The sequence below is a fragment of the Schistocerca americana genome, chromosome 3 (assembly GCF_021461395.2).
Source record: "Schistocerca americana isolate TAMUIC-IGC-003095 chromosome 3, iqSchAmer2.1, whole genome shotgun sequence".
NCBI lineage: Eukaryota > Metazoa > Arthropoda > Insecta > Orthoptera > Acrididae > Schistocerca > Schistocerca americana.
The window spans coordinates 864,853,637-864,867,106 of record NC_060121.1 but is presented as its reverse complement, the minus strand read 5'-3'; the positions used below and the strand labels follow the sequence as shown (position 1 = coordinate 864,867,106).

General features: G+C 45.8%; 1 protein-coding gene across 3 annotated transcripts in view; it reads right to left on the bottom strand.

The window, feature by feature from the left end:
• LOC124606849 overlaps positions 1 to 13,005 on the bottom strand; it is a 204,426-nt gene extending 191,421 nt beyond the window's left edge. For all 3 annotated transcript variants that reach the window (XM_047138927.1, XM_047138929.1, XM_047138928.1), the window contains exon 1: positions 12,891 to 13,005. In XM_047138927.1, coding sequence (XP_046994883.1) covers positions 12,891 to 12,987 — 97 coding nt within the window. In that variant the 5' untranslated portion in view covers positions 12,988 to 13,005. The remainder of the gene's footprint in view (positions 1 to 12,890) is intronic.
• Between the last annotated feature and the right edge of the window lie 465 nt (positions 13,006 to 13,470).

Sequence of the window (13,470 nt, the reverse complement as noted above, 5' to 3'; positions counted from 1 at the left end):
AATAATGAGACTAATGGGCGAGGGGCACTACAATTTAATGTGTGGATAAGTCGAGGCTTTAGATCTGACGGGAGGCGAGCTAGGGTAGTCCTTGCAGCTGCGATGACCACTGTGTCCAGACGGCTTAGTAGTCAGAGCATCTGCCTAATAAGTAGGAGACCCTGGTTCGAATCCTGGTCCAGTATAAATTTTCAACTTTCCCGACTGATTTAATTCAGTGCCCACTCTCAACCTATGTATGAAATTCCTTCGTATCTTAATGTGGCCTTTATTTCGTCGCGTCTGATGTGGTATGTTGTAACCGCTCAGACACCACCGTATGAACGGGGCACAGAAGCTGCCCGCGGCACATTAGAGTCGGCGGGGTTGCCTGCGCAGCAGGCGTATGCCGGGAGACGACAGCACAGCTCCGGTCCGGTGTAGACGACTGCTTTGCTGCTCCGTTCGCGTGGGCGGTATCAGAGCTTTGCTCAGCGTCCTGACGCCAGCCGTGTTTCTAGGGGGCGGCAAGGCACGGCGACAGGAAGCGAAGTGGAGAGGCAACTGGAAGGTCAGAGGGTCTACTTGCGCGGCCGACGTCCTGCCAACCAGTACGAAGCGCGCATTCTGCCTTCGGCGGCCGCCGCTCGATCACCACATTCATCGCTCAGCGAGTGGACTTAGAGCTGCTCCGAAGTGTAGCTTAACTTGAGCAGGACATCAATCCAAAATGAGTACTACGCAAATACTGTGTGTAACAGTGACGCTCTTCAGAAGGAAGGCACTGCTTTTCTACGTAATAAAAACACGACTGGCCATTAAAATTGCTACACCACGAAGATGACGTGCTACGGACGCGAAATTTAACCGATAGGAAGAAGATGCTGTGATATGCAAATGATTAGCTTTTCAGAGCATTCACACAAGGTTGGCGTCGGTGGCGACACCTACAACGTGCCGACATGACGAAAGTTTCCAACCGCTTTCTCATACACAAACAGCAGCTGACCGGCGTTGCCTGGTGAAACGTTGTCGTGATGCCTCGTGTAAGGAGGAGAAATGTGTACCATGACGTTTCCGACTTTGATAAAGGTCGGATTGTAGCCTATCGCAATTGCGGCTTATCGTATCGCGACATTGCTGCTCGCGTTGGTCGAGATCCAATGACTGTTAGCAGAATATGGAATCGGTGGGTTCAGGAGGGTAATTCGGAACGACGTGCTGGATCCCAACGGCCTCGTATCACTAGCAGTCGAGATGACAGGCATCTTATCCGCATGGCTGTAACGGTTCATGTAGCCACGTCTCGATGCCAGAGTCAACAGACGGGGACGTTTGCAAGACAATAACCATCTGCACGAACAATTCGACGACGTTTGCAGCAGCGTGGACTATCAGCTCGGAGACCATGGCTGCGGTTACCCTTGACGCTGCATCACAGACAGGAGCGCCTGCGATGGTGTATTCAACGACGAATGGCAGAAGTCATTTTTTTGGATGAATCCAGGTTCTGTTTATAGCATTATGATAGTCGCTTCCGTGTTTGGCGACATCCCGGTGGACGCACATTGGAGGTGTGTATTCGTCATCGCCATACTGGCGTATCACCCGGCGTGATGGTATGGGGTGCCATTGGTTACACATCTCGGTCGCCTCTTCTCCGCATTGACGGCACTTTGAATAGTGGACGTTACATTTCAGATGTGTTACGACCCTCTGGCTGTACCCTTCATTTGATCCCTGCGAAACCCTACATTTCTGCAGGATAATGCACGACCGCATGTTGCAGGTCCTGTACGGGCCTTTCTGGATACAGAAAATGTTCGACTACTGCCCTGGCCAGCACATTCTCGTGATCTCTCACCAATTGAAAACGTCTGGTCAATGGTGGCCGAGTAGCTGGCTCGTCACAATACGCCAGACACTACTCTTGATGAACTGTGGTATCGTGTTGAAGCTGCATGGGCAGCTGTACCTGTACACGCCATCCAAGCTCTGTTTGACTCAATGCCCAGGCGTATCAAGGCCGTTATTACGGCCAGAGGTGGTTGTTCTGGGTACTGATTTCCCAGGAAGATGTAATTGCATGAAGATGTATTCACATGTCAGTTCTAGTATAATATACACTCCTGGAAATGGAAAAAAGAACACATTGACACCGGTGTGTCAGACCCACCATACTTGCTCCGGACACTGCGAGAGGGCTGTACAAGCAATGATCGCACGCACGGCACAGCGGACACACCAGGAACCGCGGTGTTGGCCGTCGAAAGGCGCTAGCTGCGCAGCATTTGTGCACCGCCGCCGTCAGTGTCAGCCAGTTTGCCGTGGCATACGGAGCTCCATCGCAGTCTTTAACACTGATAGCATGCCGCGACAGCGTGGACGTGAACCGTATGTGCAGTTGACGGACTTTGAGCGAGGCCGTATAGTGGGCATGCGGGAGGCCGGGTGGACGTACCGCCGAATTGCTCAACACGTGGGGCGTGAGGTCTCCACAGTACATCGATGTTGTCGCCAGTGGTCGGCGGAAGGTGCACGTGCCCGTCGACCTGGGACCGGACCGCAGCGACGCACGGATGCACGCCAAGACCGTAGGATCCTACGCAGTGCCGTAGGGGACCGCACCGCCACTTCCCAGCAAATTAGGGACACTGTTGCTCCTGGGGTATCGGCGAGGACCATTCGCAACCGTCTCCATGAAGCTGGACTACGGTCCCGCACACCGTTAGGCCGCCTTCCGCTCACGCCCCAACATCGTGCAGCCCGCCTCCAGTGGTGTCGCGACAGGCGTGAATGGAGGGACGAATGGAGACGTGTCGTCTTCAGCGATGAGAGTCGCTTCTGCCTTGGTGCCAATGATGGTCGTATGCGTGTTTGGCGTCGTGCAGGTGAGCGCCACAATCAGGACTGCATACGACCGAGGCACACAGGGCCAACACCCGGCATCATGGTGTGGGGAGCGATCTCCTACACTGGCCGTACACCACTGGTGATCGTCGAGGGGACACTGAATAGTGCACGGTACATCCAAACCGTCATCGAACCCATCGTTCTACCATTCCTAGACCGGCAAGGGAACTTGCTGTTCCAACAGGACAATGCACGTCCGCATGTATCCCGTGCCACCCAACGTGCTCTAGAAGGTGTAAGTCAACTACCCTGGCCAGCAAGATCTCCGGATCTGTCCCCCATTGAGCATGTTTGGGACTGGATGAAGCGTCGTCTCACGCGGTCTGCACGTCCAGCACGAACGCTGGTCCAACTGAGGCGCCAGGTGGAAATGGCATGGCAAGCCGTTCCACAGGACTACATCCAGCATCTCTACGATCGTCTCCATGGGAGAATAGCAGCCGCATTGCTGCGAAAGGTGGATATACACTGTACTAGTGCCGACATTGTGCATGCTCTGTTGCCTGTGTCTATGTGCCTGTGGGTCTGTCAGTGTGATCATGTGATGTATCTGACCCCAGGAATGTGTCAATAAAGTTTCCCCTTCCTGGGACAATGAATTCACGGTGTTCTTATTTCAATTTCCAGGAGTGTATTCGTCCAATGAATACCCGTTTATGATATGCATTTCTTCTTGGTGTAGCAATTTTAATGGCGAGTAGCATATTACGAACATTTACACAGACGTGATATACTGTTTTTGCGTACTTAGTACGGAAGACAAATTACAAGTATTTCCCTGTAAAGTCGAGATCACTCTCGCAGACCATTCCGTACCACGTGAGACCACGCTGTATTGTTGTCTACGGCGTTAAAGGTTTAAATGCTGTGAACGCACCCATCTCATAACCGGTCGGTAATTCACCCCTGTGCGACGGCTCTAGAATCAGAGGCAGTCGCTTCAAATCTTGGTGATAGAAGAAATTATCAACGCCGATATTTAGCCATTAACGGGAGTAGAAGTTTTGGTACATACCGGACATAGCGTCATTGTCCTGCATTAAATTTCAAACCATGGTACAGTGTCTCATGGCGTGAGAGGGTGCGGCGGTCTCTACGTCTTGCGGATAATGACTTCAAACACAGCAGTACTCCTGGTACTCGCTGAAAGGAGTAGGCTATGAGCCGGCACGGGATTTCGCCCTCTTGTTTCTCTCAATATCACAAACATGGCTCTACACTGTGCACACACCCTGTAGAGCCACCTACACTCAACGGAGACATCTATTAGCACCGAATATAAATTTAAGTACTAGGAAATATTTTATGACCTTCGTACATCCATAGTTAAACTGATTGATGGTGGGACATCAGCTGGTATAATTTTTCCAGTACTGAGCCACACACAATTGATATCATCAAAGTGTAAGGGCTGAAGATTGCATTGACGCAACGTCGAAACTAGTAGCCAAATAAATAAGAAATCTTAAGTACAGCTGGAGGAGTTTCGTTTTTAACATAAACAGTATTTTATGACGATGTTAGCCAGGAGTGCAGCCTTTTATGAAAGAAAACGTTGACATGACACGGTTTAGACAGGAAGAGAATAAAAGCTTTTGAAATGTTATGCTGCATATGAATGCAGAAGTTTAGACAGGTCGACCGGATAATTATGAAGGGGTGCTAACTGAACTGGGGAGAAAATAAGTGTACGCCACAATGTGACTAAAATAAGGGATCGGTTGATAGAATACATCCCGAGAGCCGAGAGGGAAAGATAGATAGAGAGAGAGAGAGAGAGAGAGAGAGAGAGAGAGTACGTGCGTGCGTAGCGTGGGACATTGTAGAGAGACACCAACGCTTGACTACACTAAGCAGGTAGAAATGTACGGTGGCTGCAGTTATGAGACATAAATGAAGAGGTTTGCACAGGAAAGCTACATTAACTAGTCTTCGGACTGAAGAGCAATTAACACTTAATAGGTGCACTTATGACAGTTCCAGAACGAAATTTCTCATTTGCGCGAAAAAGGAAATCTTTCCAATTAGATGGCTGAACTTAGTTGGCGAGTAGACCCACTCTAATGACATACGATTTCCTTGTCTTTTCCTTCTTTTGGGGTAGTGTACAATGGTAGAGCGAAACCACAATACGTTACTACAACTTATACAAGTAGCCATAAGTTCTATGTAGGCAGTCTCCTTATTTTATGTCTGGGGCTTAGAGTTCACTGTAATATCTGCATATTCTTACATAACTCCAAAGACACAGGGTAGAAGTTCGAGAGTAAGGCAGATACGGTGGTGCTTAACATCAACACCAACTAGACTAAGGAGTTAAGAGTTAGCACAAAGTTCGGGGATGAGCTCAGAGTTGTTGGAAAGACAGTGGAAGAAGTAAACTCAGTTGTCGCCGTTGGGACGATAGCAACAAAAGGAGGTGGTGTCAGTATAAGACGGTATAAATTAGGCACAGAAAAGTAATGGAGAAGTCATAAACTTGCAAAATACAGGAAAGCGGAAACATCTCTAGTAGTATGGTTTTGAAGCTCTCAGTGGCGGGGAGATGTGGTCAATCACCGAACGTATTGCTTACAAATACAGAGCGATCGTTAACTTCTGCGAATCTGTAAATGTCAGGTTGACAGAGAAAGACTACTTAGCAAACAGGGACCGTATAAAAAAAGTGGACAGAAAATCGACGAAATAGGGACATGCATTAAGAAAACCAGGTGGCAATCGTGAGAGCGAAGTGTTGGACTGGCGCGAAACATGCAGGCGAACACGTAGAAGATCCAGATCGGGAATGTGTAACAATCGTTGTACCGCACCTACGCTACGATTGGGAACCCAGAGATCTCTCTTTACTTCCTGAACAAGAAAAAGGAAAGAAAAGAAGCCGTAAATTATCGAAATTATTTGCCAATTTATCTGTAAAAAAGTAGTTTAATAGTAAAGAAACGTTCATTTCTGATTGCGCCAAAACTGCTTGAACGATTGAATGGAAGAATGGAAGGGTCGTTAACTGGAAGCTCACACTCTATCTACGTTTACAGACCAATATCCTTAACATCAGTTTGTTGCAGGATTCTCGAACGTATTCTCAGTTCGAATATAATGAATTTCCTTGAGACAGAGAAGTTGCTGTCAATGCATCAGCACGGCTTTAGAAAGCATCGCTCTTGCGAAACGCAACTCGCCCTTTTTTCACATGATATCTTGCGAACCATGGATGAAGGGTATCAGACGGATGCCATATTCCTTGACTTCCGGAAAGCGTTTGACTCGATGCCCCACTGCAGACTCCTAACTAAGGTACGAGCATATAGGATTGGTTCCCAAATATGTGAGTGGCTCGAAGACGTCTTAAGTAATAGAACCCAATACGTTGTCCTCGATGGTGAGGGTATCATCTGGAGTGCCCCAAGGAAGTGTGGTAGGTCCGCTGTTGTTTTCTATCTACATAAATGATCTTTTGGATAGGATGGATAGCAATGTGCGGCGGTTTGCTGATGATGCTGTCGTGTACGGGAAGGTGTCGTCGTTGAGTGACTGTAGGAGGATACAAGATGACTTGGACAGAATTTGTGATTGGTGTAAAGAATGGCAGCTAACTCTCAATATAGATAAATGTAAATTAATGCAGATGAATAGGAAAAAGAATCCCGTAATGTTTGAATACTCCTTTAGTAGTGTAGTGCTTGACACAGGCACGTCGATTAAATATTTGGGCGTAACATTGCAGAACGATATGAAGTGGGACAAGCATGTAATGGCAGTTGTGGGGAAGGCGGATAGTCGTCTTCGGTTCATTGGTAGAATTTTGGGAAGATGTGGATCATCTGTAAAGGAGACCGCTTATAAAAGACTAATACGACCTATTCTTGAGTACTGCTCGAGCGTTTGGGATCCCTGTCAGGTCGGATTGAGGGAGGACATAGAAGCAAATAGAGGCGGGATGCTAGATGTGTTACTGGTAGGTTTGATCATCACGCGAGTGTTACAGAAATTCTTCAGGAACTCGGGTGGGGCCGGCCGGTGTGGCCGTGCGGTTCTAGCCGCTTCAGTCTGGAACCGCGTGCCCGCTACGGTCGCAGGTTCGAATCCTGCCTCGGGCATGGATGTGTGTGATGTCCTTAGGTTAGTTAGGTTTAAGTAGTTCTAAGTTCTAGGGGACTGATGACCAAAGATTTTAAGTCCCATAGCGCTCAGAGCTATTTGAACCATTTTGAACTCGGGTGGGAGTCTCTGGAGGAAAGGAGGCGTTCTTTTCGTGAATCGCTACTGAGGAAATTTAGAGAACCAGCATTTGAGGCTGACTGCAGTACAATTTTACTGCCGCCAACTTATATTTCGCGGAAAGACCACAAAGATAAGATAAGAGAGGTTAGGGCTCGTACAGAGGCATATAAGCAGTCATTTTTCCCTCGTTCTGTTTAGGAGTGGAACAGGGAGAGAAGATGCTAGTTGTGGTACGAAGTACTCTTCGCCACACACCTTATGGTGGATTGCGGAGTATATATGTAGACGTAGGTGTAGATGTACGTACGTACCCACAAGAAACTGTAGGATACGTTCTCACATTAAAATACATCAATGAAAAATGGTTCAAATGGCTCTGAGCACTATGGGACTCAACTGCTGAGGTCATTAGTCCCCTAGAACTTAGAACTAGTTAAACCTAACTAACCTAAGGACATCACAAACATCCATGCCCGAGGCAGGATTCGAACCTCCGACCGTAGCGGTCTTGCGGTTCCAGACTGCAGCGCCTTTAACCGCACGGCCACTTCGGCCGGCATACATCAATGAAGCAAAACACTATGACCAGTGACCACCACCAGAATGAATGCCGCCTGTCGCGGTGAGGGTACGCGACGTGGTAAGGAAAGTATAGAAGTGGAGCAGAAATGAATGAGGAATCATTCTAGCTGTGATGCGGGCCGCAAAAGGGCAAATCCACGGACATAAATGACTTTGACAAAGGTAGGTTTTAATGGCTCGACACATGGAAAGATCTCGAAGCGGCGAAGTTGACGGCCGTTCGCGTGCTACTGTCGTGAGATGTGTGAAAAGTTGTTGAAGCATGGCGAGACCACGAGTAGGCGGCAAGGTGTTCCACACGCACGCCTCATCACAAACCGTACAAGCGGCGACATGTGACAGATGTGACGACGCAGTACAGTGCTGGTGCAGGCAGAAGTTGTATAGAGAGCACTGTTCAGAGCACATTGTCGAACATGGGCTGCGCAGCAGGTGATCCCTATGAGTTGCCAAGTTGGCCTGAGGGCATCGTAACTGACGACAGCGGTGGGCGCGCGATCATGGAGGCTGGACAGGGGACCAATGGAAACGTGCCAAATGGTCTGATGAATCAGGTTTCTTATTACAGCAGGCGGTCATTTCCTGACACGTCATCATCCAGGCGCACGGCTGCTCGAAACACGCACCACGCCAGGGAAACTGGCCGATGGGGGCAACATTATAGGGGCATTCATCTGGCCTTCCGTGAGACCTGTGGTACTAATGAAAGGCAACATTACAGCCGTGAGCTATGTGAGCTTTATTGAGTTACACTCCTTCAATGCTTGATGTATTTCTCTACGGTGGTGGCATCTTCCAGCAGGATAACTATGAATGTCATGAAGCGACAGTCGTGCTACAGTGGTTTGAGGAGGATAATGATGAAATATCGATGTCGTCTTGGCCACAACATTCGCCTAATCTGAACCATATATATATATGTGTGCGTGTGTGTGTGTGTGTGTGTGTGTGTGTGTGTGTAGTTAAGGCTCACCAGCCATTTGACTATCGTCTTCTGTGCAGATGCACAAACAGTGCCCGAACTCTTACGGAAATCGGCAATAAGCCGCGAGTAATGAGTATAATGGGCAGGGGGCACTATGACTACAGTGCGGGACAATAAGTTGGGAATGTGGGCCTTACGGGAGGCGTGCCAGAGGTATTTCCCTGCAGTTGCACTATCCTCTCTGTGTCCTCGGTGGCCCAGAGGGATAGCCGACACGGTAGCTCAGGGTGTTCTGTCAGAGTGCTGGTTGGCCTCTGTAATAAAAAAAAATTGAATGAAGGGATCAACAACGGAGTTGAACGGATGTCATGTGACGTCCGCAACGACCAAACATAAAAAAAAGGTGTAGAGCGTCTGCCATGTAAACAGGAGATCCTGGGTTCGAGTCCCGGTCGGGGCACACGTTTTCAACTCTCCCCGCTGACTTATATGAACGCCTGTGTGCAGCTAGGGGTATTCATTTCATTGTAACGTTATGTTTCTTGCTGAATGTCGTGTTATTCTCTGTGAAACTGGGCGTGAAAAGAAGTGTTGACTATTCCTCTTCACTTCTAGAGACCTTTCATTTCCCGGTTGCCAAGAAAATTACTAGGAAGAGCTGTAAAGAATGAATGAACAGCTAGCTGGAAGAAAGGGAAAATGTTGTTCTCTCTGATGTGAGAAATACGCGAGGACAGTGCTCGGAAAACGTACTTTCGTTACACCGTAAAAGAGTAAAAGTAATGAATGATATTCCACTTTGCAGACATTTTGTTTTACTTATTTTCAAACAATATTTACGACTTTTTGATGTTATTAACTACATTTCCTTGTTTGCATGCAGCATACTTTTCCTGAAGTTCCGAATCTTCATAACATTTCAGTCTAAAGCTATGCTTCATCATAACAGTACTATCTGAGTTTGAATATCAGTCTTTTAGACATGCTTCTCCCGTACTTCCGACGGCAGCGTCAGTTATAAGGAAACTGAAATGTAAAGAGCGAACAACGTCCTGATGAAGCGACTTATGTTGTTTGTTTTGCAGTTTTGAGAACTCAGTTTCACGGACAGTAGTTTATTGTGATGCGCAGATCAATAGCATCTCTTTACCTGTGTTGTTTTTATTTCTTTATTACTTAATTGAAGTGGTGACCCCTCATGGTAGTACTGGGTTTCATTTTCAGGATTTTAAACAAATTTCACGGCTAGAATTCGGTTCGCAGATGGAGTTCAGTCCGTTAATAGCGTGAGTTAGCGTCGGCACCCATCTTCAGGGCCTCTACCGACAATCTACATTGTAAGTAGTGTGTGTGTGTTACAGGTGCGGCTACTGATGACGATGGTAGAGGCATTTCAACCTGAATGTTTGTGAGAGTAGCAATGACGAAGTTCGGATATTGTCCACACGTCCTGCGACCGCAGCAACATCACCGGCAGCATCGGTGCAGCTTCAACAACAAGCAAAAACAGCGCTTTGCAAAAACAGACATAATGTCTTATGGGATAACAGCAATCAGTGATTTTATAATGTTACTTAAAATCCGTCTTGATTGCAAATTTTTTTTTTATTATTCATATGACCGGTTTCGGTTCCTTCAGAACCATCTTCAGATCTGATATTTCAGTTACAGGAGTAACCCGTCTAAATCCAGCAACTTTCACATGCTACGTCACATCACATGTGACGTAGCATGTGAAAGTTGCTTGATTTGGACGGGTTACTCCTGTAACTGAAATATCAGATCTGAAGATGGTTCTGAAGGAACCGAAGCCGGTCATATGAATAATAAGAAAAAATAAAATAAAAAAAATTGCAATCAAGACGGATTTTAAGTAACATTATAAAAACAGCGCTGATGCGGCTGCCACCACGAACAGCTTCCTCTGAGGGTGTTGCAGGGCGCGTGAATGGATGCATTGATGATCACAGCACTTCCACAAACACACAATAAGAAATACTATATTTTATCTTCAGGTAACGTAGTCAGTATTGTTAGAAAATTTACGGACTTTTGAAAATATATATGTTAAATAAACATCTAGAGACAGCAACAGTGCATCATAGGCGTAATACAAGGGAGATGCTAGAGGACCACTTAACTACAATGGACGGAAATTTGCAATATATCCCAGACTGAAAACTTACCAAAAATGAAACAGCTGAATAAAAACTGTGAAGTCATCTATCACTTTGCGTTATAGACCACAATCAAAACGGACTGCCAATAATTTCCTTATTTTTGTTGCACTTTTATTGATGCCTGATGCATAATTACGAGTATTAACCTTTCCTCCTCTTTTCAGTTTCACTTAACTATCTTTATTTCAATCATTAGAAACAAGATCGACATTTTCTAGTATCTTTCTTTGCGTTTCCAGTCACTAAAATGGCTTGCGCAAAGTAAAATAGTCGGATGCACTATATATCGTAAAGCAGGCTTATTATAATTGATATTCTTCAAATTGATGTTCCAAATTAAATAAAGTTCCTTTTATAATTAATGAAATACATTATCATCAGATTTGAATTCTTAGAAGAATAAGAGAGATATCCAGCGGTCACAAATCTTTCATTTGTGCTTAACTGAATTTTTCACGGAATTATTGATCTCCATAGTCTACTAATAATTTATATCACATCTGTGGAGCTTAGATGAAACAGTAATAATCAACCAAACATGGGCTGTTTGATATCAACGGATTTACTTTAATTATTTTATCGATAAACAAGTTTTTTTTCAGTTAGCAGCTGAAAGTTTCAGAAACTTTTGATTATTCATCTTAACATTCCTTGCGCTGTGTGAAACAGGACCATAGCTATTATACTTTTAAATATGTATTAAATAAAGGAAAATATCTGTACGTAAACTGTTCTGTGAGATATCCTGAACAATTTAAAGAATTACTGCGATAATTATATTAATGTTTTCAGGGCACGACAATAAACTAGTTGCATTCTTCACAGTACAGGTAGTTCTTACTTGATAATGTACTTTTAAAGACAATACGCCCCAACGTTTACTATAACAGTCATTGTTATCAGGACTATCAAGTATAACAATGACTCAGTTCTGTAATTAATACAAATGCATCATGCTTTGAGCAACAAGTAGGGGCACAAATGACAACTGAAAAAGCAGAAACTTACCATGTAGAATTACATGAGAGAAAGTGGTATGTCATCATACCACATAACACTAATTGCTCCCCGTCTACTTTCAAAGTATCTAATGCCGAGATAGTACTAGAAAATTAAACCATACTGAAAAGGCATACAGTATGACATTCATTCAAAATGTTGATGCGGTAGCAGTTGCTTATATGATAAGCTGTTCATAGCTTGTCAAATATGAATGGAACCCAAATATCCCCAGGACTAGAGAACATGAGGAATGCAATGTCGTGAACGAAGTGACTTGGCAATTTTTGTCAGTACTCCACGTCTTAGCTTCAGCACAGCTGATAGTTGGAAGACCTCAAGTGCTAAGATTTATGTAATCTGGTATTGATTTATACACATCGCTAGCATGACCACTTTTCTCATAAAATGTATAAATAACCTTTTTATAAATCCAAACGCCTTTTTCTGGCTCCAAGATAATGCTCATTTTCGTTCATGATGCGTTTCATATTTTGTATTGAAGGTATCTTCAGTGGATACTACCTTCCTTTGTGTTTTTACGTGTGATTATTACAGATTCTAAATAATTCACACCTTTAATTATACTTGAACAAAATGCTGCTTACAGTTACTCGTCTGTCCTGCAAAATCTGTGTTTACTACGACCACGTGGGAGGAAATGAAGATTTTGCAGGGCAGAGCAATTATAAGTAACATTTTATTCGTGTAAAAAGTATGGTAGGAATTGTTTTTAGTCTGCATCACATGTAAAAGCAAAAGTGCATCATTCCAGAAAGGAAAAGAAAGAACCACAAGAATACTTTCACTATAAAAGGTGAAATGTAACTAAAACGTGAGTAATTATTGTATTACTGCAAGGAAAAGGTGTTTGAATCTGTGAAATGAAAACTGTATCTTATTTACGAAAGTTGTTAAAGAGGAAACATGATTAAAGAAAGCGAAAAAAGCTTTAGTAGTGCTGTTGCCTATATCGATAAAAATAAGGTGGGAAAACAACGAAAAATGTTGCCAGAAATAATGAATCGTGTAATAATTTCGAAAGAATGAGTAACCGCCGAATAGTAGGCTGCAGACAGGCACGGGCCTACCTGCATAGGGTGCGGGGATGACAGCCGCGGCAGAGACGGCCGCCAGAAAGGCGAGCATCATCGCAGCTGTGGCTCTGACGGCAGAAGACCTCCTCATGGCTGCTCGGCTGGCGGCGGCGGCGGCGGTAGTGGCTGGCGCACGCGGCAGCGCGCTATTTAAATACCGCGCGCGCTCCCGGCCCGCGCATGCGCGGTCTCTGATTGCCGCCGCCATGGTGGGGGGGGGGGGGGGGGGGGGCCGTCAGCCAGCGCCACGCGCTGTTCTACGCAGAATCAATCTGCGAGCCGGCGCGGCGACAACGGCTGCCCGCGTCATCGCTCTAGAATTATTAGCTCCGTTCCGATAAGAGGGGGGACCGCGGCGTGGGTGCCGGCACTCGAGCGTTAGCGCTCGCCGAACGCTGAGCTGCATTCCTGGAAACGTGATAAAGCTTTGGCGGCCGGGGGGCGGATAAATGGCAGCGAGGAGTCACGGTCCACTGGTCACTGTCAGTAAGCGCGAAGTAATGGGCTCCACCGTCTTACCGCCCTAATAGCTCTGCGTCATTGTGAGGACATTGCCGGTTTCTCACAGAATAGT